Consider the following 26134-nt stretch of genomic DNA (forward strand, 5'->3'; position numbering starts at 1 on the left):
ACAAGGTGTTGCGGTCTGTCGTCAACTGACACTGTACACACCACGACACTCCCCATCTCTGAAGTACAGCCTTCTCTTCCTGAAGAGGATTGCCAGCATTTACATCGACGATAGATGACTTCCGGTGCTGACTCTCATTTGTAATGATGTTTAGTAAGCGGAGTCCTTACTGTTGTCGCCTCAAACCATCCTTCCTTTATCTCACTGCAACTGTCTTCGGTTCAGTTCCCTGGCTCCCTTCATCATTTTTTTATCTTGACTGACCTTGCGATACTCAACTGCTGCTTCGGGGTCGTTATGTTTTGTGCTCTTCATGGCCAGCCCACAAAAAAGTCGAGAGCTTCCTCCGTGACCCAAGTTGTTTCTGTGCCCTTGACCGCCCTCAACTCCGCTTGGCCGTAGACAGGAGCATCTCTGTCACGTGACCTGAGAGTTGTCGGATTTTGTCACGTGATGTCACTGGCTGCCGGAGAACACGGATGGACTAGTCACAGCTTTGTGCCGGTGGAGTCAATCAATTTCAGGGCGGCAAATATCTCCCTCGAAGAGATCCGCAACTTGTGGATCTCGCACCTTCCAGAGGTCAAAGAGAAGACAAAAAGTGAGTGTGGGATGCTTTAGTGTCAAGGGAAGGTCTGCCAAAACGAGGCTGTGGTCACTATCAATATCCGCGCTCCGATACGCCCTCGTCTTTGCCTTGTTGATGCTCGATTTGAAGCGTCGAGGCAGAAGATAACATCGATCTGGTTGTGGGTCGAATGATCTGGAAAGCGCCGGGTCGCAACCCTCGACCTTTCCTTTTGAGGGTGGAGGGTGATGGCGAGGGTGAGCCTATGACTTGAGTGAACTAAAGCAGCTGCAGACCTTTGCCGGTCCATTGCAAAATACATATATATCCTGCAACAATCTGAAAGTCCAAGTGAGTGTATTGAACAATATATTTGCATACGTCTGCGTTGTCTGGGAATCGATCCTCAAGGCTTAGCACTGAAGTTGATTGTTGATTTGTGTTTGTTTGCAGGTGTTGGAGACAGAAGCAGACTGGCGATCACACAAGAACAAGATGTGGCATTGTTGGCTCCATACTCCAAGGTGAGTGAGTATGACAATAAACCTGAACTGAGCGTGGCGCTGGTTGTCCGCCCGTAAAGCCATCCATCCACGCGCTGCACGTGACTGCTCACGGCGTTCACTGGTTCCAGGAGGCTGCAGTCTAACTTTAGCACTCGGAGACTTGCCAGACATACAACACGACTTTACGATGTGTAGAAGCAGCCAGTTGTTGACATTTCTGTCACAATAAAAAAATACGGAATACTAGTTTAGGCTCTCCCACCTCTAAACTACGCCGTGGCACATCTCATCATGGGATGCCTCGAACATGAGTGGTGTTTACTATTTGTTAACTAATTGCCTAATTAGGTGAGATTTACCGTCGCCAGTTGTGAGTAATTTGCGAGCCCTGTACTCAGAGCTGGATGTGGAGGAAGCATGCTATCAGTTGATTGGAGACGAGCAATGTATTTAGCAGATTGGCAGGAGAGGGTTGTACAGTCCTGACATCATCAGACTACATCTTGGTAGTCCAGGTGTCTAAACTGAGTAGCAAGAAACTGTTTGTGTTTTCCTTTTAATGAATCTGCCAGATGACCAAAACCTGAGCAACTAAAACTAAGGTAAAGACTACTGAAGATACTTTCATCACAGAATACAACTATTGTGCTGCTCGCCAACTGTCCTGATGTCTCGGCTATAAAATACTCCTTGATGTCCATGTTCTACAAACTGAAGCCACTCTGTGACTGGCAAATCCAACTGACTAAACACGAGGGGTTAATTTTCATCGGAAAGGATTTAATAGAAATTAGACTTGAAAACAATTTCAAGAGCAAATAGTGCCACCCGTGCACATACTGAGAGCACCTTAGTCTCTGTGTTCTTCATTTTTCTCACTCAGTCTGTTTTTTAACAGCCAGAAACATTCTGCAAGTTGCCAGGCGCCGAGGCGCACCTCACCTGTAGTTCCTCACGCGCCACCTGGCGGGCCGAGCTCTCACCGACAGATGGCACTTCACGCCAACGAGGTCTGGCAAACGGCAGTCGACTGCAGGTAAAGGTAAGCTATCTGCATTTACCATGATGAGTTTTCTTTCGCCTCCTCACCTCCTTCTCTCTCTCTGGTTTAGTTCATACTCGAACTCTGACCGTTTTCAGAAGCAGGAGCCTTTTGAAATGAGGTTGATGTACTGTAGGAGGGACCAGCCTCACTCTCACACCTGGCACACAGCTGCCCACACTTCTTACTCCCTGATGCTTTATGTTCATCCTGACCTGAAGCTCTTGACATAAAGTTCACAGTTACCACCTCTGTCAATCTCTGTATTTTCTTCGTACGACCAGACACAAGGTTCAGAACTATGATAGCCGTTGACCAGTAATACGACATAACCACTGCTACACATAGTTATTACATTGGATTATGTCTAAAGTCCGAGCACTTAGCACGGAGAACTTAGCTCCTTAAAATAATTTTGCTTTAAGAAAGAGAACATTCAAGCTCAAGGGTACAGAAGACCAGATTTTGGGACCAAGCACATGCATCGCGGCTTTCGTTTTGTCAAATTAATATTTTAAACACTTCAGCCTCCACTACTCATCGTCAGAGTGGGGCGGTGCCCTCGCCACATCCGCCTCGTTCTGGAAATGACGGAAGCCATCAACGTGACCCGGAGATGTGGGGCCGCAAGGAGGGAGAAACTGGGTCACAAGGCTACTCTCCCCTCCCCTCACTCTGCCAGAAAGCGAGGCAGAGAAGGGATCCACCCGAGTGGCTGAGACGGTCTGTACTCCACTTGCCAGGGGCACAGGTGCTACAGCTTTCATCACAGAACTAATTGCTGCAAGTAACACCCGCCATCTTTGGTCCTGTCCTTTTCTCTCGCGGCTTTGTTGCTCGGTGAAGGACGGACAGAAACTGAAAACATAAAGAAGCTGTGTTTTCACACCTCTCTCCCCGCCATCTGACTGCTGATGTGGCGAGTATGGTAATGCAATCTTGTGAGGGCGGTTTATGACAGTTGACAGGACAGCCTCGTGTCCCATTATTGTGATTTACCTCGGAGGTTATGTGCCACTGGATCATCGCTCGAATAATCATGACAGTGGTCCTGACAGTTCGGTCAGTGAACTGGGTCAGCTCCTCTTGGAGTTTACCACAGCCTCAACAACCGGGTGGAACCCTCGGGTACAAGCAGTCGTCGAGAAGACAGTCCACAGTCCACAGTCACAGTCAACAGTCCATAGTCACAGTCCACAGTCACAGTCACAGTCCACAGTGACAGTCGCGCTAGAAGCTAATTATAATTACTCTCCCTGCATCACCGCGAGGTGGCAGCACTGTACTCTGCACCATCACAAGAAGCAGACATGATGAACATCGAATCCGAGTTGAGAAGTGGATGCGACTACCATCACAGCTTTGAGTGGAAGGGACGATGGGACGGAAGGGATGGAGGAGGAGGAGAGAGGGAGGGCCTGGCACAAATGGCGGGAAATAAAACCTGAAGTGCCTTTTCATCAAAATTCCCTTAGTTTATGTTCAGACCTTCCACTGCACGGCTTTATTTCTTTGCTCCTGGGGATGTTATCAGTGTCTACATCTTCTGCAAGGCTTTGGGGGCGAGTGCTTTAAGTTTGGAGAGATTCACTGTGGGAGGGGAGGTAGAAAGCAACAGACAGACAAACAGAATAAAGGTAAGAATGAAGGATGTCTTTCAGCGGATGTGCTCAATTCAAACTGCAGACGATCGCTGCCTCTGAACCCACAACTGCCTCGTCTCAACATAGTCTTGACTGAGAACTGTGGTGCCTGTAATCTTTTCCGGAAAGAGTGTAAGAGGAGATACAAAACAGCACAAGCTTTTTGAAACAAACACAGTATAACACTATTGATACTGAGTGTGTGTCTACAGTAAACCAGTCTCTCTGTCGGAATATATTACAAGGCAAATAAATAAGTCTGTTTATAAGGTGAACTGGTTTCACCATTCAGATACCTCTCTCACAATATTCTCACCTTCCTGATTAAGAAGTCTGTTAATACCACTTTTAATGTGGATGCTACATTCACAACAACAACATGACACACACATACACACAGGTGTAAAGTGCATACACCATTCTCACCTGTGTGTTTTGAACTTAAAGTCTAACATGGATGTAATTGTTTTTATAATGACTGTACAACGATTAGTACAAGATATTTTCCCCAAATACTGACAAATACCCCTTTCTGCTCTAACTATACCCCTTACACAAACACCACCCTGCAGTGGAAGGTCCAACTCGTAACCTCTCACCTCTACACTGATGTTGAAGATTATCACACAGTCTCAATCAGATTATCACATTGTCTCCATCGTCTCACTGGCTGAGGTGTTCACAGTGTCGTGTTCATGTTCAGTCCTACTGTCTGTGGTGCTGGCTGTCTGGCATCATGGTGTCTGTAGGCGAGCATCTCAAAGCCAGAACCCAGGGAAGGGTGCTAACCGACATTTGGTGAGAAAATAACCTTTCACTGAGTTTTATTTAGTCGCTAGAGGAAAAGAAAAATCATTCCACTTGATACCAGTGTCAGGTGTCTATCGACACAAACAACACTTGATGCAAAGACTTCGGCAGCTAGAGGCCAGGTGTCAACAGGTGTCAGCAGGTGTCAACAGACTGAAACGAGGGTTTTACACAGAGACCTGCTCCACAGAATTAAGCTGTTGTACCACAGTTTTATTTCATTTCAAGCTCACGCGCTTTCTCTCTCTCAGTCAGTCCCAGGATTAACCCAACATTCGGTCTTCCTGTGAAGATGTGGATGTGGTCGTGAGTTCTCAATGGTCTCTCATGCCTGACTGACAGCTCTCCTTCATGAAGCTGCCTGAGTCTGTCTTCCAACGGAGGGAATGATTTATGTACACAGGCGGCAAGCATATGGTCCACACACTTCACAAAACCTCAGCTACAAGTAAAAAAAGAAAAAAAGAAAGAAAGACGGAAAGAAAAAAAGGAATAATTGTGTTATGCCTATGCATCAGGCGCAGACAGGAGAGTATTTCGCAGAATAAATCATACACTTGTGTTTTTGTCAATGTTTTATCAAGTTACATGGCGATGAGGGACTGGCGACAGCCAAATGCCACGCCGTACGACATACTTCATTACCTCCCCGCACCGGGGTTAGCAACGTCACGCGCCGTCTCGTGACCACGTGACTCTCGCATGACGTCACCAGAGAGCGCGAGACGCCGAGAGTTGTCTGCCCTGCTGCACATTACGAAGGAAGACTATTCAAAGCTTTCGCCGGGTGAAATATTGGCCATGCCATTTGGCCGCGGCGCCGCCAGGCATGCAAGCCATTTCCACAGCAAACAGCGACACGTCACACCAAGATGGACTGGACGAATGAAAAAAGGAGAAAAGATTAGCGCCCGGCAGCGTAAATAGACTAACGGGCTTCCGCAGAAGACATTTTACAAGAAAAAAATTAAGTGGTTCGCCAGTCTTGTAACCTGTGGTTCCCTCCACAAACCGAGGGCCGTGTGCGTGAGCTTTATTACGCAGCATCTACATGCGAGGGCGATATAATTAGCAACATGTACATCTACATGCCAGGGTGATATAATTAGCAACATGTACATCTACATGCGAGGGTGATATAATTAGCAACATGTACATCTACATGCCAGGGTGATATAATTAGCAACATGTACATCTACATGCGAGGGTGATATAATTAGCAACATGTACATCTACATGCCAGGGTGATATAATTAGCAACATGTACATCTACATGCGAGGGTGATATAATTAGCAACATGTACATCTACATGCGAGGGTGATATAATTAGCAACATGTACATCTACATGCCAGGGTGATATAATTAGCAACATGTACATCTACATGCGAGGGTGATATAATTAGCAACATGTACATCTACATGCCAGGGTGATATAATTAGCAACATGTACATCTACATGCGAGGGTGATATAATTAGCAACATGTACATCTACATGCCAGGGTGATATAATTAGCAACATGTACATCTACATGCGAGGGTGATATAATTAGCAACATGTACATCTACATGCCAGGGCGATATAATTAGCAACATGTACATCTACATGCCAGGGCGATATAATTAGCAACATCTACGTCCCAACTCCTACATTATCGTGTAAATCGTCTCGTGTCAGTTAAAGCTTCAAAGGAATTCCGTACAGGTGGAGGTCTGCAAGGATGATGTATAAACAGTGCCACGTGAATAATTATGAGCAGGTTACTGCGTGTGTTGACTGTCCAGGTGTGACCATGGCAGTACCCTGTGACTGATGGCATGTGAGGTGTAAGTCACGATGTTTGTGCATGTTACTTCCTGTATCGGGGTAAGTGTGGAGGTACCTCTAGTGCTTACATACACGACACCACATTGCCTGACAGAACATCACACAGAGTCTGGCCTTGACATGTGCGTCCTAAAGTAGCTTCGCGTGATGCCAGGCAGTGAGGGTCACGTGCCGCACCCATGCCGTGCCCTTTAACCCCCACCCCTGTGACTAGCGCCGGGTTGACGCCGAGTCCCCGCCCCACCCCACCAGACACAGAGCCAGGCAAGCGGTGGAGGGGCCCTGCAGACACCTATCCATCACCACCACTAATGTGATGCTCTCAGGCAAAGCTCGCGACAAAAGTAACTGTTTCCGGATGACGAGCACGATGCACGGTATCCGGCCACCTCACCCCACCCCACCCTGCCCTCACTCCGCTCGTGCCACAAGCACCCAGCCCCGGCGCCCACCCTGCTGGTGATGCACGCACAGCGTCTACCAACGTCCACGCATGGCGTCTGTCGGAATGCACGCGCGTCAAGGTCTGGTCATATCTGTCGCCAATACCCACGTTTTCAACAAATATGCTACCAAAGCCATCCCGGGTGTCCCTCCTCTCTCTCGAAAACTCAATCTGTCGACATACAAACAAAAGTTCTTGGGCTAATACTAACCTCTCTCGTTGCCTAGTTGTCCCTCCCTCGCTCCCTCTATCCTCTGGGACCGGATGAGACTTGAGAGTTGCCGGGTACCGATGAACACAATACTGGCACTAAAGAGAGGTGGATGCCAGTGTAGGCATCTGTGTGAGGACACCAGCGAGCCTGTGCATCCAGGGTACAACAGCAGGAGCTGCCCATGAAATCTCGGAGCCAGCGTGGCGTGGGCGAGATGTGACACAAAGTGGAGGAGAGGGAGTTGACGGCCACAGTATCACTGGTGTATGGCTGCACTGGCGGCGGTTTATGACGAGGGGACCAGACAGCGACTCTCCGGTCACCATAAAAAGTGTGGACTATACACACGATTGCACTCCGTCACAAGACAGACCAGACGATAGGATGAATATGACTGAATGAATAAAGCTGCGGGAAAGGAAGGGAGACAAAGCCGATGATGTCTTTGCTGCTAAGCTGAGATAATAGTAATGAGAATAAAAAACTCGTTTATGATGTAGCAGCTGTCCCAGTGTCCCAGTGTCCAGTGTCCCAGTGTCCCAGTGTCCAGTGTCCCAGGGTACACAGGATACATCAGGGTTAGCATCAAACGCACCTTCACGAACACGCATGCGAACACACACACAAACACACACAGCTCGCACAACACACAGACGAGGAAGTAGTTAATAAAAATAAGTTTTTACATTCCGTCCTCCCTGCACACGGCACTCAAGCCTAATTAACCTTTCACCTTTCAGCATGCCATCCCTCAATTCTAAAAATGAAAGCACTCGGGCAATAAATCGTGTCAGCTCACAGGAAGAAAATGGAAGTGTCACTTAAATCGCTAATTATTTCCTTGTGAATTTCTGGCAGGATCGCTATTTCACTGCAGCTCATCCCCACTTCATCCCTCCTCCTGGTCAGGTGATGATTTAAAATAAATCTCCACTCAGTTACCTAACCACCCTGATGAGATAAACTCCACCCTTATCATCTCCTCGTCATCATCCTTAGTCCTGAATGGTTTTGGGGTATGTCTTGACAGACATGTTGGGTATCTATCTTGGGGCGACTACATTTGGATTGTGTGGTGGGATGGGTATGTTAGTATACATGTGTTGAGATAGCTGGGGTGGATATCTATGATGGGGTGGCTAAGTTTGGATGCCTACGCTGGGATCAAAGCAACAACTCTCGCCAGTTCTGTCGGAGGTCGGGGGCTGGGGTCCGTTCCCTGGCAAACACACCAACAGCCTTTTCGTTTTTGGTGGGTTTGGGGGCAATCTTTCTCCTTTATTGGCTTTTTATCTCCTTGTGCAGATTCCTATTCAACATTCTTTGTAAACCCAGAGATATGCGCTTGGCCACTTAAATCTCTGCATTTTTCACAGCGGCCATTTTTTTATTGTAGCGCCCTCTTCTTTGCTTAAGTCGAAGACTTGAAAAGTATCTTTGCCTATCATTGCATCTTATTGTCCTAGTATTCTTTTTAATCTTTTCAATCTTTGGATAATTCTCAGTGGAAAAAAAGATGTCAAACTGACTTGTCAGATTCTCACACTTTAAAAGGTGCCACAGCCTTGAGGCTGTATGAACTGTGGAGTGGTTCACCGTGTCTAAGACTTTATTTATGTGGACGACGGTCTTTCCGCTGGTGTCCATTCCTGAATAGCTACTGGTCGGTGGCAGGGGGAGTCATTCAACATATCCGAGTGGGACTCGAATCAGCTACCTTCTGTTCAGCTGCACTGATCACTGGAGTTGTCCCCCCACAGTATAGTTGAAGGCCTGAAGCTCGATATCAACACACGGGCAAGAAATGGCCAGAAATCATTAACTCTGCAACTGCTGCTTCAGTGAAAACGCTCAACAAATGTCTGACATGCACAGAGAGGAATTATTCAGAGAATCCTGTGGGTAAAAATGGTGCACAAGGGCGGGTGGTTGACGGGCTCACCCTCCGGTAGCCGCCCTAAGAAATGAGGTGGCGGTGATCAATAGGCGGCTCTTGCCGCACACGTCTTCAGACAAATCAACGGTCTTCAAGACAACACACGCGGACGGACTGCCAGACAAATTCGCACATAAAAGCGAAACACTTGGTTAACTGGATGAGCGGCTGATCGGCTGAATGGCAAGTGGCCACTGCCGGGTGTATGGCTGGAACTTAGCTCACCATGTGCCACATAAAGTGTGTTTGAAGACTGCTACTGTACCTCGCACCTTGGTGTGATGGGGAGGAGGTGGGTGTAAGTGGGAGGGTGGGAATAGGGGTGGAAGAAAGGTGTGAGAGATTTACAGACTGTCGGACGAGAAACAGAGCCACGACACACTGCGCAGCCTGCACCAGACGAGGACGAGAAGAAAAAAAATGAGAGAATTAAAGACACGGGCAGGAGGGACGGAGGGAGATGGAAGAGAAAGAGAAGGGGTAAGAAAGACAGAGACAGAGAGTTCAAGATTATTGAAAAGCCCCGTAACTATTCGTCTCTGTCAGATTTACTGTCTGAGGCAGATGACTACTCGCGGTGAGATTAGTCTCGCCAGGAGAGGTAGGAGCCAGGAAATAGCCACTGAACCAACGCTGAACAACGAACATCTAAACAAACAGTCGACTGTAGCAGCTTTGGTCGCTGATGGTGCTCACGGACCGCGGCAGCTGCGGGTATGGGGGATAAGGGAGGGTGGGTGGGAATGAGCAGTACACGTGCTCCCCCAGCTAGCCCCTCCTCCCTCCCGCTACCTCCCCTCCCACTGTCGCCAATTGAAGACCGCGCAGTGGGGTGCAAGATGTGGTGAAGGAGACATGAGCGAGGTGACACACCTGAATCGACTTAGTCACAAGTTCGAACTTTGGAGTGAGGAAGGGTGTGTTGGGGAGGGGACTGGCAGCCAGTGCGCCACTGCTAACAGGGGGTACGAGTGTTCACCCCAGGTAATCAACAAACACCTCCCCCACCTGACTACCGACTGAGCTCTGTGTCCGTACTATCAGCTGATACCCTCCACCGCACACCCCTAACTGAAATGCCATGAGAGGCGTACAGCTCGTGTTGACATACCTGCAGCGGACTGACCTTTAGTGAGATAAACAAAACTTTCATCAAACACAGAACGCGGCGCGCGCTATACTTCTTAAGGAAACGATGCGAGGAACGCAACTCACCCTCGTGTTGCTGCCCAGCAGGTGGCTGACAGGAGAATGTGATCAGCTATAAATCCACGCGTGGCATGAGAGGCAGCAGCAGCAGACGACAAAGACGAAGAGCGACGACGACAACAACGACGACTACACCCACAGCACGAACCGCACGGCGGCAGCTTGAGAGTGGCGCGCCTCCACTAGCCGCCGCACAGCACGTTCAACACATCACCACCACCGCTGCTGCAGCGAGCTGCACAGCTGCCTCTAGCGTTTCACAACAACATAATGACTCTCAACAGCCTCGCCGGCCGCGCCGTGCGCCCAGACACTCGTCCTCCTTCCTCCCGCCTCCTGCTCCTCCTGCCTTCCTCCAGCCGCCCGCGCGTGCCTGGCTCTGTAACGCTACACGTGCGACTTTGGCCTGCTCGTGCCAGCCTCCAAAAACCTCACGACGCGGCTTTGCTGTGTGTTGTCTTTTCCCGCTCTTTCCTGCTGTCTTCTGACGCTCCTTCCTGCCGTCTTCTGACGCTCCTTCCTGTCTGATGTCTGTCTTCTGACGCTCCTTCCTGCGTGATGCTTGTCGTTACCTTCTGAGTCTTTACCTGGCGGGTGTAAGAATGTCGCCTCCTGACACTTTCCTGTCTGATGCACGGAGTCGTTTCCTGACGTCCTTTCCTACCTGACGTCTTCTTCCGCTCTTTCCTGTCTGCTGTCGGCTCACACCGTCTCTGCCTCTTCCCTCGTCGTTCCAATCTTGCGTTGCCTAAGGTCTTTCCGATGTGCAGAGGTGGAAATGTCTGTGCACTGTGTGACCATCAGTCTGTGTCCCTATACACGTACGTGGTGCGGCTGTGCACTGACCGTGTCCGCTGTGGTCAGCTGCCTCCATCGGCTGCCAGAGTCTCACCTACACGAGCATGGCGTCTGGAAGCCGTGAAGCATGGTCAGCTACCTCGACATTAAACGTCAAGTGAGCAAGAGGAATCGATGGCCCCAGTGAGTATTGTGTTAATAAAAGAAATGGAGGGCAATACGGATTATTCTTCTACCAAACAAAAAGCTAGACACGAACAAAGGAGGTTTTATGGCTGCTAGCACACAAGACCCTCGGCTAAACACCAGCCTCGGTGTGTTCTTGGTGCAGCAGACGTCCTGCCGGCCTTCAGTCTTATCTACATCTCCCTCTACACTCCGCTTGAGGAACTCCAGTAAGACTGCGCAGATGCTGCAGCGGCAACAAGTCCAGAGACAGTTTACCGGCAAAAGGTGAAAACAGGTGAATACATGTAATACAGGTGAATACAGGTGAAGAACGTGTTTACAGTGTTTACAGTGTTTACAAGCACAACACCATGTAGATGCTGTCTGACAGATTAGCAAGTGTCGTACACAACATTGTTTGAAGTTTCTTCTCGCTGTAGCTCGTCTACAACACTTATCTGCTGACTATACGGCACGTGCACATCGCCATGTGTAGACAGGGTCTAGCCTTGTAGGCACAGCTACTCTTCGTCTCTCCACGTCACCACAGTCTTCACATTAAAGCGAGGACGAGTATCCTCCGACTACTTGCTTCGTATCCTTGATGTTCACTGTCACAGACATGTGACCTAATCTGAACTGTCGCTGTCACTGTCACTGGAGTATGGCTGACACTGTCACAGAATATTCCATATTTCAATTGTCGGCTGTCGCTGTCTCACACCATCACCGCCATCACTGTTACAGTCAGTGACGTATCGCCGGCGCAGGTTAGCTTCGTAACCCTGACATTAACAGACGAGTGCACACCACCCTGCGGACCTGACGTGTACGTTACACCAGCAGCTGCAGTCTGACGAGGGCGGTACGTCACGCGCCTGTGGGTGACGTATCGTAAGCCGTTCAGTTGACCTGTGCGAGGTCAGCACAAACTCTCGGCGGGACTTGTAAAAGGTTGTGTTTCCACTCGAGCAGTTGGTCACAGAGGCGCTGGAGGTAGGTGAGAGGTTACAACGGTGGCAGCTGTAAGACCGAGGGTTGAGAGTTGTGAATCACGCATGTGGCAGGGTAATCCGCCCTTTGTGACGTACGCACGCGCACTGTGCTCAGTTGACCTCACGGCTTAGTAGACAAATCAGTAGTTGAGTAGATCAGCGCGCGAGTGTGTACCCACCCTCCTCATTCAGTCGACAGGTTCACGTGCCGTGCGTGCTCGCGTGCGTTGGTCTCATAGCAAACACTCGTGGTGCTGCAGGCCCGCTGCTAGGGCCTGATACTTAGTCACGAGGTGAGGCGGGCACCGGGGGGGTTGGGGGGCCACACACGTACACAGGCTACTTGTAAACACAGCATGTACATGGGTTGATCACACACATATATACACACAGAAATATGTACAACATCTCCACCTACAGTCACACACACACAAACATACACGCGTGCACACACACACACACACACAAACATACACGCGTGCACACACACACACACGACATAATGTCTCTGTCTCACTTTTGACACACAGGCGGGCAGCACATGAGGATCAATGTACTGAAGGCTGGAGGATGTAGGGGCAACCCACAGCTGTCGCCACACACACACAGGCTGATGAAGTCAGGTAGGTGGCGGTCACAGTGAGCCCCCCACACCCTACACCCCCCCCCCTCATGTCCCAGTGAAGCAAACGTTCACATCAAGGTCCTCCCTACTCTGTCACACCCTGCTCTCAATTATTGCCTCGAAACACAAAAGAAGCCGTAGTATGGCGGGTGCTTCAAATGTAGGGAGGAGAACACACAGTGAACTGTGACAGTTAGGGTCAAGGTCGTGTAGTGGTCACCTTCCACCATATTGGATGTGCTGTGTCCAGATCCTCCTCCCCCTCCTCCGTTTTTGTATTTGTTTTTTGTTTGTTTGTTTTTGACTGTTTCTTCTTCTTTCTGTTTCTTCTTCACTTCAGTGAAGGCTCGTGAAGCGCGGAGTGTCAAGGTCGGTGACGTCACGCTTGTGACAGTTTGCAGAGTTCGCTCCCTTCACTGAGACGATTAGGAATAAAATCAGCGAGTGAGGCATGGTGAGAGCCTGTAATCAGGGATTGTGTGATTGCTATCGCACCGACAGCACCAGGCTCGGCCTGTCTGGAATGTCAGAAGAACGCATGTTTAGTAATGGCGGCCAGCAGACAGAGAGCGCAGCGTGGCGGGCAGGGGACTGAACTCACTGGCACGTGCAAATTGCGGCTGTCGTCGCTGTGTCGGATACGACTGCTGCAGTGCTGCATGCACCATCCTCCGCCACCTGTGACCAGCCAACATGATCGCCAGCATCCTCTTCACATGACAGCACGTGCTCACACACAGACATACACAATGTGCCAGCGTGTCCATAATATTCACATATATTCCGTGAATATAAAGAGGTGGCTGTACTTATGTATGGAGACAAGAGTCACGTGCCATCACTTCCGGGTGTCGGCGATACACACTTTCAAGCACACTGGCATAACATATTCAGCGGTTACTAAATTGCTTGCGATGAGCAAGATAATGACAATGATAATGATCAACTGTACCGGTCCCAGCGGGCAATGTAAACATGGGAGGTTCTCCAGTCACATAATGCCAGCCGATGCTGAGTGGACAAAAGGACACACACACAAACAAACATGTTTATTTAACAAAAACTGACTCAAATGAGAGAGAATTATACAAACACACTCGACAGCAATACGACACCTACACCTGACACCACCTGCTCACCCATTGTTTACCCATCCCAACATAAGCACAGAAAATAAACATCCGACTGTCACACCACACGCTTGACATGTTCATTCATTCACAGCAGACAACCACAACAAATCGTTTTTCTTTTGAGGGAGCCTCCCCGCCCGGCGCCCTGTCAATATGTTAACAAAAGTTTTGTGAGCCTTCACCGCAAAGCAACGAACATCCAATAAACGTGCAGCACGACTGACAAAATATATTCAACCAACAATCAACTACTGTGCCTCTGGTCATCACAACATCAATTGCTCATCACATCAATAACCAAGATTATCAGTCGTCAGTCACTGGGATAGCCTTTCCCTCCATCACCAAACATGGAAAAGTTCTCTCACTTCTGTAGGTGGCGGAGTGTCCCCCGGACTCCAGACTCTAATGTCAGTCTGACCGCTGCTGACAAAACTTGTGAAACAATTTTAATTTATTGTCATTCAGAAAGAAATAGGTGAAGACCACTAAACCACCTATGTGCAAAGTTTAGGTTACCTCACTGACACACAACCTCTACCCCATCCCCATCAGGGGAAATCCGCTCAAGCATGCAGGTAGCAACCAGCCAGCAAACTAACAGTCTTGGTGACATCTTTGTGGCCACGAGACATAGCTGGCATAGCACTTTGATGTCAAAGAAAGTCTATCACATAAATGGCTACCCGTATAAATTCCTGCTTAGGCAAATACTAAATATTTTACACACACACATAGTCATCAGAGAAGTTAGCCACAGAAAGCGGTCATTCGCCGGCTGAGTACTTGTCCCAATATAAAACTGTTTTCTTCCCTTAAAACAGTCTTCTTCCTTCCTGATCAATCACATCCTGTCTCTTTAGACACAAAACAAAAAAAATGTATCAAAATGCATTTAAGTTTTCCTCCGTGATTAAAGTAAGAGATGATGCAGGGACTGGCAAAGTAGTAGTAGTAGTAACAACAACAACAACAACAACAACAACAACAACAACGACTACAGCCATATCGAGGCTCTGCCCTCGCCACCTACTCAGGGTCAGACAGAAGTGAAGCCTGTGAGCTGGGTGGGCAGCATGACGATCAAACAATCTCCGAGGCACCCAAGTATGAGACCCAGTTACAGTTTATTATTGGATTGGGACCTGGCCGAGCGGCTGACGGCTGTAAAATGTCATAAATTTCACTCCTGTTTCAGCAACATTAGTTCTCTTCCATCGGCAGTTTGTACTGGCTTCCTGAAGCTAAACTCATTTCTCTTCCTTTGTTCCACGATTTACTGACTGATGGCATTTTGGGAGGCTATTACATCTCCTGGCTTTACTTTCCACAAAATACAATGTTTTAATATTTTATATTCAAACAGTCAAACTCCAAGTGCTGTTTGGCATCCAGTCTAGAATACATAGGAAATATATCAGTGTTGAAGTAATGTTCAGGAATTATATAAGCTTAGAAGTAGTATATAGGAAATATATAAGCGTAGAAGTGTTTTGGACGAGTGCAGAATAATAGTTGTTAGCTGACATGTACACCCTGATAATAAGATGATGTTGTTGATGCTGGGCAAAGTCTTTGGATGCTGCTTCAAAACATATCAAAGCTTTACCTCTCTCTGGAGGTTGCCATGTAAATATATAAAGAGCTCTCATGTCTCATTATCGTTGTTGTTATGAGCTCACCCTGAATACACCCTTCACGCCGACCGAGGCAGGCTTTGATAAACCTGACACCCTGCTGACGGCCACACAAGAAAGTGGACAGGAGACAGGAACCAACGGCTGATTTACAGGAGCCGCAAGTTCTAAATAAGAGTCAGCGAGCCAAGAATATCTTTGTTATTACAGAAAATAATTGCATCGTCTTCCTCAAAAGCGTTACAGTGTCTAAAGTCACGTGATCTACATGTCCATCAACCTCTCCCTCAGGCTAATTTTGCTGTCTTTACCCGCTACTTTGCTTTATCCGGATATGCTTTTCTAAGGCGGATAACATTTCATTAATTTTTAAGGAAGAAAAAGTTAGACCTGCAAAAGAAAATGGATGGAAGCGACCGTAGGGATGAAAAGAAGAAAGAAGACACTGAGAGTGACGCAGAGTTCAAACTCAGGTGACAGGTTCACCACGTGCATGCCTTCCTTACACTGCCACGACGACTTGTGACAGGTGGTATCATCATCACAACCATGATGTCATGCTGTCAGGTGAGATGACTGTTGCTGAGGCTGATAGGTAGTCACGGGTACGACACCCGTAATACAGACTACACCCTTTGTCCAGGCTTAGAGTCCGACAAGTTCTGCCATTGTCAGAGTGATCACTATAATTAACACCTCGATGGCTCCTCGTGCAAACGACACATCGATCAGCCAAAGTCGATAACCAATGAGGTGAAGCCAGCGAGACTTTGATGGCCACCCGGCATTAGAGGGAAGCGCGGCCTGGAAGCCCGGCTGTCATCAATGTCATCGGCTTCATCCTCAAATTTACTTACAGCCAGCAGGCATGCGCAGCTCCGCTTAGCAACTGATGTTTTTAATTGATGAGTTGATTAGAACTTGAAAAAAATTGTAGTAATGCCCACAGACACAATATTTTACGAGTGTGTATCCCATTAAAGGCCCAGAACTGGACATTTCAATCACTAGACTGACATCAGTAAAAACTGTTTCCACAAACATTGGTGAGTGATTCTCCTTCATTAGTTAGGTACATGTGTGTAAACATCACCATGCACAGAATGAGTTTGTTTGTTTGTTTGTTTGTTTGTTTGTTTGTTTTCGCGCTTGTTTGTTTTACCAGCAAGGCAGACACTACAGGCACGTGCCACTAGTCCCAGTCTTGTACTGACTATGCTGACTATGCCTAGTCATAGTTTCTTGACCTCCGACATGCCTAGTCATTGCGAAATGCACTCAAGTCGCCATTTCAGATACTGTCTACCTTCTGATGTCTTATTAGTCCCTGACATTTCAGGTGTTTTGTTTGGTCTTCATGTCTGTCTTCTGTCGTCTGGCCAGTAATAGTCTTCATTAAACATTTCCTTTGAAGCAGCGCTCGCTCTGCCAATAACACTTTTCCCTTAGTTATGTGCTTGTAGATGGCTGCGGACAAAATGAACCAAAGATGGCATCGTGGCACTTTCTCTCCAAACTCTACAAAGGTAGATAATACCGCACTTTGTTTTTACTTCTCGTCCTCGGCTCTGGAATCGCCGACAACTTAACAAAATGTGATTCTCCGGAGCGAAATACATACACCAACGATAATCTGCCATCTTTCTGTTTTCGTGAAGAATGTGTTTACGATTAGGAAATGTATTTCATTTGTATAGAGAAAACACAAACACACTAAGAATGCTCGTGTTTGCTGTCTTTATAGGTTTTGCAGATTATCAAAAAAAATGCAGATTTCTATTTTCTACTGGGAATGTGACAAAAAATATCCCCTCCACCCAAGAATAGTTTACATGTACGCGGACACTGGAAGACAGAGGCAGATCAAATGCCAGGAAAACCTAACTTTTCTTTGGAGAAATGGGTTTCCATCCTCCCTTACCCCCAAAAACAAAACTACTAGCACTTGTTTGACTGGAGGCCCGGGTATCGCCCCAGGTAACCCACCCGGCATCTGTCCTAACACGCGGCTGTCTTTCTCGCCGGCAGAAGGGGAGGCAATGGAAGAAAAGGGAGAAAACTCTAAACACAATTCACAGACAAGTCTTCATCAAAGCCAGCATCTTGACAAGCAGCTTTCAGGCAACCTACCTTGTGTTTACTCCAGACACACATCTGCAGGCGGCCAGGCTGAATGACTATCACCATCCGCCTTTTACTTTTCCCTGAAAATAATCCGGCTTGTGTGCCTCCACTTCCTGTTGCCAGGTAACAATGCCGATAAAACACAAAAAACAGTTGTTACTCCCCGACTGATGGCGCCAAGTACGAGTTTAACCTGTTGTGTAGTAAACCTTTCTTCCAACAATGGTCCACACAAAATTATGTTTAAATAATGTCTAAAGAAAGTAGTTTTACAGGATCATTGTCAAACTGTTTGGACTGAAAGTTCATCTTGTTAAAATGTAATCTTAATGACAAGTCTCGAGAACTTTCCAAAGAAAATAAGTTGTACATTTTGTTGTTCCTCTCTAGTCTCTCATCCTGTATTTTCTTACTTTTACTCCTTTTTTCGCCGCGCGCGCATGCTCGTTATTTTTATTTCTTGTTGACCCCGAGCTGTCTGGCTGCAGGTCAAACCCTGACGGATTAAAGACCCTCTAACGAAACTCGTTTGCTCGTGTGACAGACCTTATCGGTCGCCACTTAGTGAGGTTGCCTAGCAACATCCGCTGTCCAGTTTATCTCCATCACCTAACGGCCCGCATCGTCTTCACACAAAGAGTCGAGTTACGCCCCACAGAGAGTTGTCTTCCCCTTGAATCAGAGAAGCCTACCGCCGCTGACAGCGCCTGCCGTGAGGGCAACAACTCCTCCTCCTTCTCCATCCAGTGAGCCACACACCACGGCCACACAGCTCCAATAATGAAACCTTTATAGACATTTGTAAACAGTCGGTGTTGGCAGCCAAAGGTTTTGAAAATCTTTTTGCTGCTGCCTGACAAGCTTTTAAAAAAATTGTATTAATTAAAAAAACGATTTTCTACTTCGTTTACATATTCACACAGAGTGAAAAATTCAATTGTAAAATAAAATGTAAATTTAATCTGTTATTTTCCTAGATCCAAATGCCGACGGTGTGTATGGACGACTGCGATTGGCTGAATGCACTAGCAGCTAATTAACAGATAAACAACATTGATACTTTATCATAATGTTCCGTAATTACTCGTGTTCCTTAATTACTCGTGTTCCGTAATTACTCATATGTTCCTCACTTGTCTGAAGTCCGTATTGCATCCATCACCTACTGACTCGCTCCCTCGCTCCATCCATCCATTTAATTATACTGATAAGCCACGTGGTCCATTTCATCGACCCTAAAAATAGCAATAGTTTGACGTGATGGAATTTGATTGGCTGTGCCCAAATGCATGCTGGGTTTCAATTTACAAAAGTAGTTTGCCAAGCTTGAGACGTGCCGAGGGAAGACAGGCGGAGGGCGAGGAGCAGCATGGAGGAAGGAGTGAGGGGAAGGCGGAGATAAAAGATGCTTGAATAATTCTTCTTCGTGAAGAAGTGCAGTCAGCATCGTCGAACTCTTCACATCTCCAAGACATTTTTGTCATTTCTGACAAAGGTGGCGCTGCTTCCTGCACATTAGTTCAGTGTTCGATAGCCCCACAATCAAGTGTTGTTCCATGTTTTAGTTTGAAACTTCGTGAAGACTGAAAGTATCAGCAGGTGTCAGAAGTGTAATCTCAAATTTGTTTTCTCTGATACAAACACTCACAGAAATGATGACAGCAAAGTTATGACCACCGGCAATGACAAAGAAGAGAACGGGGTACGATTCCAAAAGATAAGCAGCTTTGAACTACTTGCAAGCCATCCTGTCCACGGGTGGCAGACAAATTATTTTCTAGCGCACAAAGAATGAGAGGAAAAGATGCGAGTAAACATGCATTATGGCCAATCAATCCATCTTTACAGCTTCTTGGCCCATTCACTGTTTATAATCTCTTAGAACTACTACAAAATATCCACACACACACACACCTAAAAAATAACTACAACCAAACTAACCAACATTCATTATTTCATCATACGAGCAACTACATGTCGCCATGAAGTGAATGTGTGGAATGTTCTTTCTTTCTCTTCAACCTGTCTACATTTGTAAACTTTTAAAACTCGGCCTGGAAACCGATTTTATAAGAGATATCTCACTCACCAGTTCTTTATTTTGTATGTAATGTGGAGATAACTATAGTTTTTTTGAGTTTGTTTGTTGTTGTCTGTAAAGCACTTAGTCAGGAGGGTCGACAGTCGACAAGACAATCGTTCTGTTGTTGAAAGAATGGGTTACATGTGTGGTGTGAGTGTAGTTCAGCTACCCTAGCCACACATAGTATAACTATAGACATTAAAGCTTCCGTTTATTGTCAAATATAATATTATAACAAGTACACAGACATTGACCAACATTTCCTGAAATATTACAGAAGAAAACGATCGTTCAAGAAAAAGTCAGATGCATCATTGTAACATCATTGTAACATCATTGTAACATCATGGAGAACATAAAGGAAGCCTACGATGAGGGCGAATGTGACAGTTGGTTTGCTCAATATGTTTGGTCAACATGAAGGTGAACTAAAACTAATCACGTAGACGCAGTTCCTCTGTGTTCCTGCCGCCATGTTTAGATAAAGATGCGCAGACCTCGCCAAGCCAGCAGGACATGCTAATCGCACCATTCCGCTTTGCCAAAGAATATTTTAAAGCTTGAAATGAGCATCATTCATCATTCTCCTCAGTCTTTTCAAGTTGGCTCCCAAGCTCGCGCCGTGGCTTAGCTGACGTCCTCTTTCCTCGCCCTCGTGCAGCCTCCTCCTCGTGCAGGTTGATAAATCTCGGCTAAGGAATGCTCTCAGTTTTCAGGAGACAGGCCTGATTTACGGCATCAAAGCTGGGGCAGGTGGCTGCCAAACGAAGGCCAGGCTCTTTCTCTGGTGCCCATGCTTCCACTCGATAAGAAACCATGACAGCTTTAGCGGAAAATGTTGATTAATAATAAAATACAGACCTCCAGAAAGTCTTAGTGGTCTTTGCTGCCAGAAGGACTACAACATAAACATTAACTGTTTGTTCCGTGAAGTCCATGTGCTTCTGTACAATCCTAGTTGATGGCTGGAGTGTGGCAGTGGCAGGAGACGGGAAGGTCAGGGTGTAAAGGTACCCAATCCTCCATTTCTTAGCTTTAACCAATCACGTGATCATGATGACTATAATGATATGTCTTATTAGTCAGTTGTCATTGATAGATACAAGGTGTGTATAACATTGTTTCTACACGAACTGAAAGTTCACACAAAATAATCACCTGTGAGTAAGCGCACTCCAGTGAGCACCATCATGTTCTGCCGAGAGAAGTTGTCCTGTCTGTGTGCCTACACATTGGTCTGTGCTGTCCTCTGTATTAATAATTATTGAATAACTATAATTATTAAATAATCACAGACTCGTTTTTTCCACTGGTGAGTGCAGTTTAACTGTCTGGGAGGACAGAGGGAGGCGGATGGAGCGAGGAAGGACTGAAGGCGGGTGAGCCCAGCCAACTGTGGCAGCTAACAGTAGGCAGTGGAGTGAAGACTGTAATCAGGGAACAGTTTAGTGAGCAGTGCTCTCTCCCTGTGTACAATGGAAACAAGAAAATAAATACAGAATGACAGCACAGGATAGACAGACAGAAAAATAAACAAAGGCTAACTGTTTTCTCCTTTCTCTCTCTCTCTCACACACACGAGGGTAGACAACAGAAACAAGAGTAACACACACACGCAAGGACAGACAAAGAAAGAGAAACTACTCGCATATCATCTCCTGCAGGCTCCAGGTGGGTCCAGCCGTCTGCCAGCAGTGGGCAGGAATGGAAGGTAAAGGTGGTCTGGGCTCAACTACGGACAGGGGCCTCCCACTCCTACAGCTTGCACGGAGCCATCGACTGACTTCAGCCAACATCCTACATCTTTACAAACAAATACAGGACTAGAACTGGCCCGATAAATAGGTCCACAACCAAATCCACTTCATCCTGCTGCCTAGAGGTTCAAACCAAGGCCAAGACGATGACATAGGCAGTGACCATGACCTTGTCTTACCTGAAGTTGAGGTTAAGGTTCAAGATCAAAGATCCGCCGACCACTTGGACTTGGAGAAGCTGCGACACCCACAAGTGGAAATCGTGAAGACCTCAGTTGGAAGTAAAGTTTCCACAGTGAACTTAGTGGACTGTGGTGTAGATACCCTCGCTAGAAGCATCAAGGAGCTGCTTCTGTCAACAGAGGAGGAAGTGCTGGGGCGTCCAGAAGGAAGAAGAAACAAGCCTGAGTCGCGAACAGCTTCCTCATTCTCTGTGACTAAAGGACAGCCTTGATAAGAAAAATAAAAGGCAAACACGAGGCAGATTCGAATACAAAGAAGTTAATCATGCCATCAGGAAAGGGACGAGAGCAGCCAGGCAGAACTAGATTGAGGGTTCATTCCGAACCACACGGGAGGTAATGGCATGGAGGGACAGAGAAAGCCTATCAGCTACCATTGACCCTCACCAAGACAGTGATACAGCCCTAGTTGCTGGCATTAAACACAAACAAACAACAATCACCGAGACAGGTCAGCACAAGCTCAGTTATCAAAGACAGCAAAGGTCGCCTTCTCACGGTAAACACTGCTCGAAGTAAACATCGCAGAGACCTGTACAACCTCCAGCTGAAGACTATGCTAACATCCTTCAAAACAACCACACCCGACCTACCAGTCCTAAGGGAAGAGGTCTAAACATCCCAGTTTAGATGACAAGCAGTGTGTGGATGAAACAACAAAGGCCTTGCTGCTCTGTGCCCAAATGTCTGGGATCGAAAACATAATGGATGTACCTTTTCCAACGAAAAAGAAACAGCAAAAACAAATAACAGAACTACAGAGCCATAAGCCTAATTATTCGTCCAAGCAAAATCATATTCGAGGCAATACAGAACCGTACCAGAACCTTCGCCGTGGAACTGCAAGAAGAGGAACGTGGATTCAGACCAGTGAGAACTGTTGTATCATGCTAGAGAAGCATCATAAGCACCAGTGACACCACTATCACAACAAGACTTTAAAAAGGCTCTTGATGGTGTCCGGCACGAGAAGCTATGGCGTGTGTGTAAGCTGGTCTGGCTTGACCCTGTGACCCAGTCATGTGACCATGTGACCCAGGATGACATTTTGTCGAAGACTATCCTTGAGGATGGGGATGGGGTGGTCGATGCCGGGGCTGTCTGCTTCCATATACCTGTTTAGCAGGTAGCACCCCATTAACACCCTACCGACAAAAGACAAGCAATGTTGTTGTAAAGAAGAAGCCAGACTACTACAGGACACGAGTGTCCAGCAGACCTCGGAATAGTCATCCTCGTCGTCTCTCACCAAAGCTTGTTGGCAAAGATTTACATTTTCGAGACAGAGACCTGACAGGCCAGGAGGCGGTCATCAGATGATGTCCCCGCCCAGTGAGAGTTTCGTGGCGAAATCAATTAATACGTTTCGATGGTCGCTTACATCCGGGCCACTTTGACAACAGAGTACAGCTGCTGATGTTGTTCATCAATGGCTGTGATCAATGATGACAAACATGTGCTCACTAATAACAGGTCTTTCTCGTTTCTGGACCGGTGGGTAGAATCAAAGAGATCAGCAGATAATGGCGAAGATGAAGGAGGTTTTTCCCAAACATGAGAAACCAAGGAAAGGCTGAAGTGGGCGGAGTCGAAGAAACTTTGGTATCAAAAGGCGGAAGAGAAGAAGGTGGCAGGACAAGAGTGTGAAGATCATAAAGTGTTTGTGATATGGAGTGTAGTGGTCAATAGATAGGAAAAGCGCGGTTTTCAAGTGCAGTCTGGGAAAAAAGAAAAAAATATGGCGGGCTCTTATTGACCTCAACAATCCTTTTGTAAGCAGCAAGCGTGAGTGGTGTTCACTCAATTGTGCCTGCCTTGATTATAGCCTGCACACGACTGCCTCTAGTTGTCTAACTTCTGTCGGGTCGTCTATCATGCCATTGCTGGCAACAGTTCCCCTACACCCCCGTCCCACCCCTCGTCTCTCCCTCCCCTGGCGGTCTGACAGTAGCCTCATAATCCCTTTCCCATTTCATCTCTGCGTAGCGTCTAAAAGTAGACGGGAAAGACACTCTAATACGGAGGAAAGGGATAGCCTGGTGTTAGACCGACATTGTGCCAACCTACAGAAGCTCCCATTAGCCAGTTCGCTACCCGCCTGACACGTGATTCCAGCTGACCGAGCGGTGAGCGAGGACTCGACTGAAGAAGGTTAGCGAAGAAAATGATCTGGACACCGCCCTTAAAAAAAAAAACCAAAAAGAAAAAATCGTCTTGAGTAGGTCCACACTTCTTTGTGTGTCAGCACCGCATGTCACCCACTGACAGCAGGTCAACTAAACATACAGGAGTAGAACCCTTGAGGATCGCAACCCATTCTGGGGTAACAAGACCATGAATAGAAAAGCCTTTTTTCCCCATCCGATGTTTTTGACCTTATTATGCCTGCGAACATACAGTGCATTCCTAAGATCCCCATGGCAATTATCGAAAAAAACATATCAAGTGAGACTGGAAGACAGCAGGGTATCGATCCACACTACAAGAGTGTGCACGGCTGGACCTCGCTCCTCCCCTCACGTGCCGACCACCCACACACACCCTACGTGTCGCCATCGTCTTTGATGAGCCTGGTGCATGATGAAGGTGAGTTTAGTTCAGTCTTGTAACGGCCACATATAGTCCAGGCTCGCGATATAACATTGTCTGACCACCCGTACATACTACACCCAAGTCACGTGCTGTCTACTGTCGGTGAGGTATGTCATCTAATCTCAAGCCGAGACTAACAAACCTTGAAGTCTGTTGATAAAAAGAATTCTTAAGCGAGACGGGTACACACAGCGGGTGAGAGAGAGATGGAGGAAACCTCGGTGATAAACAAAAGGTGAGTAGATAAAATAAGGTTGAGGTCAAGGAAGACGACAAAGATGTTTACAAACAACAGAGGGGCGCAGATCAGCATGAAGAAAAGGGACGAACGTTCCAGAATCGAACCAGCCAATCGATGTGCACCAGGGAACTGTGACGACAGCGCGGCTGCGCAGATCCCCGGGGCCGCACGTGCAGCGCGTGCCGTCAAAGGCCAGACTTGACGTCTGTCTCGCCTGCTGCGCGTGAGAGCGCGCGTCCCTCTGATGACGTGTCTGTCAGTCACGCTCCGCCACGCTGCCGGAGACTGTGACATCCCGCTGGCTGGACATGCTCCACACTCCGACATCAACAACTGACGACAGTCTCCAACATGCCGCTCACCTCGTCTGGACTTGCTCACAACAACGAGAAAATAAACAAAATGACCTTTGCTCCTTCGTGCAACCAATGAAAACATCGTATCGGCTATCGTCGTCCATTTCCTGTTGACGTCTGTGAATGAGGCGTTAAGAGACACCTCTTTAGTTCGGACCTTTATTTGTGAAGGCAGTGTCCATCCCTTCGTACTCTCCGTTCCCCATTCCCGACAGCTGAAAATAGTCTTACGGGTATCGAACCGGCGCGTCTCCGGGTTCAACCACCCGTGCTCTCCCCACCCGGTTATCGCCTTACCCAACCAACCAAAGTCGCAGTCCCAGTCTAAGTCGCATTTGTATTTTTAATGACATCAACGATTAGCTGCCCATGGGAAGTGACAACGGACTGCAATCTCTGCACTGAATGACTGTCGAGAAGTTTAACCGCCTGACCCCGGGTTTCTATTTTTAATTCCATCAAAGATTAGATACGCATGGGGAATGAACACTAGCTGGGTGTCCGTAATGAAGGAATCCCAAAATAAACCCCGAGTGCATGCAGGCAGGACACACGCACACTGCCACAACATGGGAGGCCGGGTGATGTCGGTGATGCTGCAGTAACAGGCGCAGTGACGTGTACACGACCCCAGCTTGACCCCGCGTGCATGTCCACCAGGGAACTGCAGGGCCACATGAAAGTTGTTGTTGCTGCTGGACACATTGGCTGACATCATACCGCCGCCTGCTGCTCCTCCCAGAACTCATCCTCGTGTCGGGGGAGCTGAGGTGAACAGAGGGCTGGAGGGAATTAGAGGGAGCTACCCTGGATGGCTGATCATTGCAAGACCTGAGTGCAAAGGTCAAGTGCGTGGGTGCTTGGGTAATGTGTGTGTCTGTGTGCTGATGTGTGTGAATGCGCGCACTGCGTTACTGGTGTTTACATGTTTGTATGAGTGCTTTAAAAACATGACGATCCTGTCAGCCATTAGTCATAAATGTCATCACAAATAACAAAAAAAGGTAAAGTAGTGCAGTGAACTTTCAGTGGCCCACCGTATCTAACGAACACATGGGAAAGCATGGACCTACCCTTGCCACAACCTTTCACCTTCTGTAAGATACACATACCTATCTTCTTGGTGAGCCGAGGACTGTTGGTGTCACACACCGGATGAGCCTCGAACCCACGACCGTCTAC

At 47.4% G+C, this 26134-nt stretch overlaps 2 protein-coding genes across 8 annotated transcripts in view; one reads left to right on the plus strand and one right to left on the minus strand.

Annotated features, from left to right (window-relative positions):
- The window catches only part of LOC112565886 (dorsal-ventral patterning tolloid-like protein 1), a 124311-nt gene that overhangs the window by 83016 nt on the left and 15161 nt on the right, over window positions 1–26134 (minus strand). Inside the window, exon 1 of one of the 6 annotated variants that reach the window (XM_025241744.1) lies at window positions 10208–12288. The exons of 1 other annotated variant lie outside the window; for it this stretch is intronic. The gene's annotated coding sequence lies outside the window, so the exon portion shown is untranslated. Of the gene's footprint in view, window positions 1–10207; window positions 12289–26134 lie in introns of those variants that run through there. 4 more of the 6 variants (XM_025241746.1, XM_025241747.1, XM_025241748.1 and 1 more) reach the window with 4 other exon arrangements.
- On the plus strand, window positions 437–13169 carry LOC112565888. 2 transcript variants are annotated; one of them, XM_025241751.1, is made up of 5 exons: window positions 437–601; window positions 1022–1092; window positions 1973–2116; window positions 12693–12785; window positions 13128–13169. In XM_025241751.1, exons 1-4 carry the CDS (start codon window positions 454–456, stop codon window positions 12705–12707), a joined length of 378 nt encoding a protein of 125 aa, XP_025097536.1. In that variant the 5' UTR covers window positions 437–453; the 3' UTR covers window positions 12708–12785; window positions 13128–13169. The 2 variants fall into 2 exon arrangements, with proteins under 2 accessions (XP_025097536.1, XP_025097535.1); XM_025241750.1 differs by lacking the exons at window positions 12693–12785; window positions 13128–13169 and having other exon boundaries at window positions 1973–2569.

This window comes from Pomacea canaliculata, linkage group LG6 (genome assembly GCF_003073045.1).
Source record: "Pomacea canaliculata isolate SZHN2017 linkage group LG6, ASM307304v1, whole genome shotgun sequence".
NCBI lineage: Eukaryota > Metazoa > Mollusca > Gastropoda > Architaenioglossa > Ampullariidae > Pomacea > Pomacea canaliculata.

Bases quoted from the DNA above. Each gene is read 5' to 3' on its own strand.
- LOC112565888 (XM_025241750.1), top strand. From the start codon at position 454: ATGTCACTGGCTGCCGGAGAACACGGATGGACTAGTCACAGCTTTGTG. The intron at 602-1,021 runs GTGAGTGTGGGA...GTTTGTTTGCAG, and splicing joins GGTCAAAGAGAAGACAAAAA to GTGTTGGAGACAGAAGCAGA. The intron at 1,093-1,972 runs GTGAGTGAGTAT...GTTTTTTAACAG, and splicing joins TGTTGGCTCCATACTCCAAG to CCAGAAACATTCTGCAAGTT.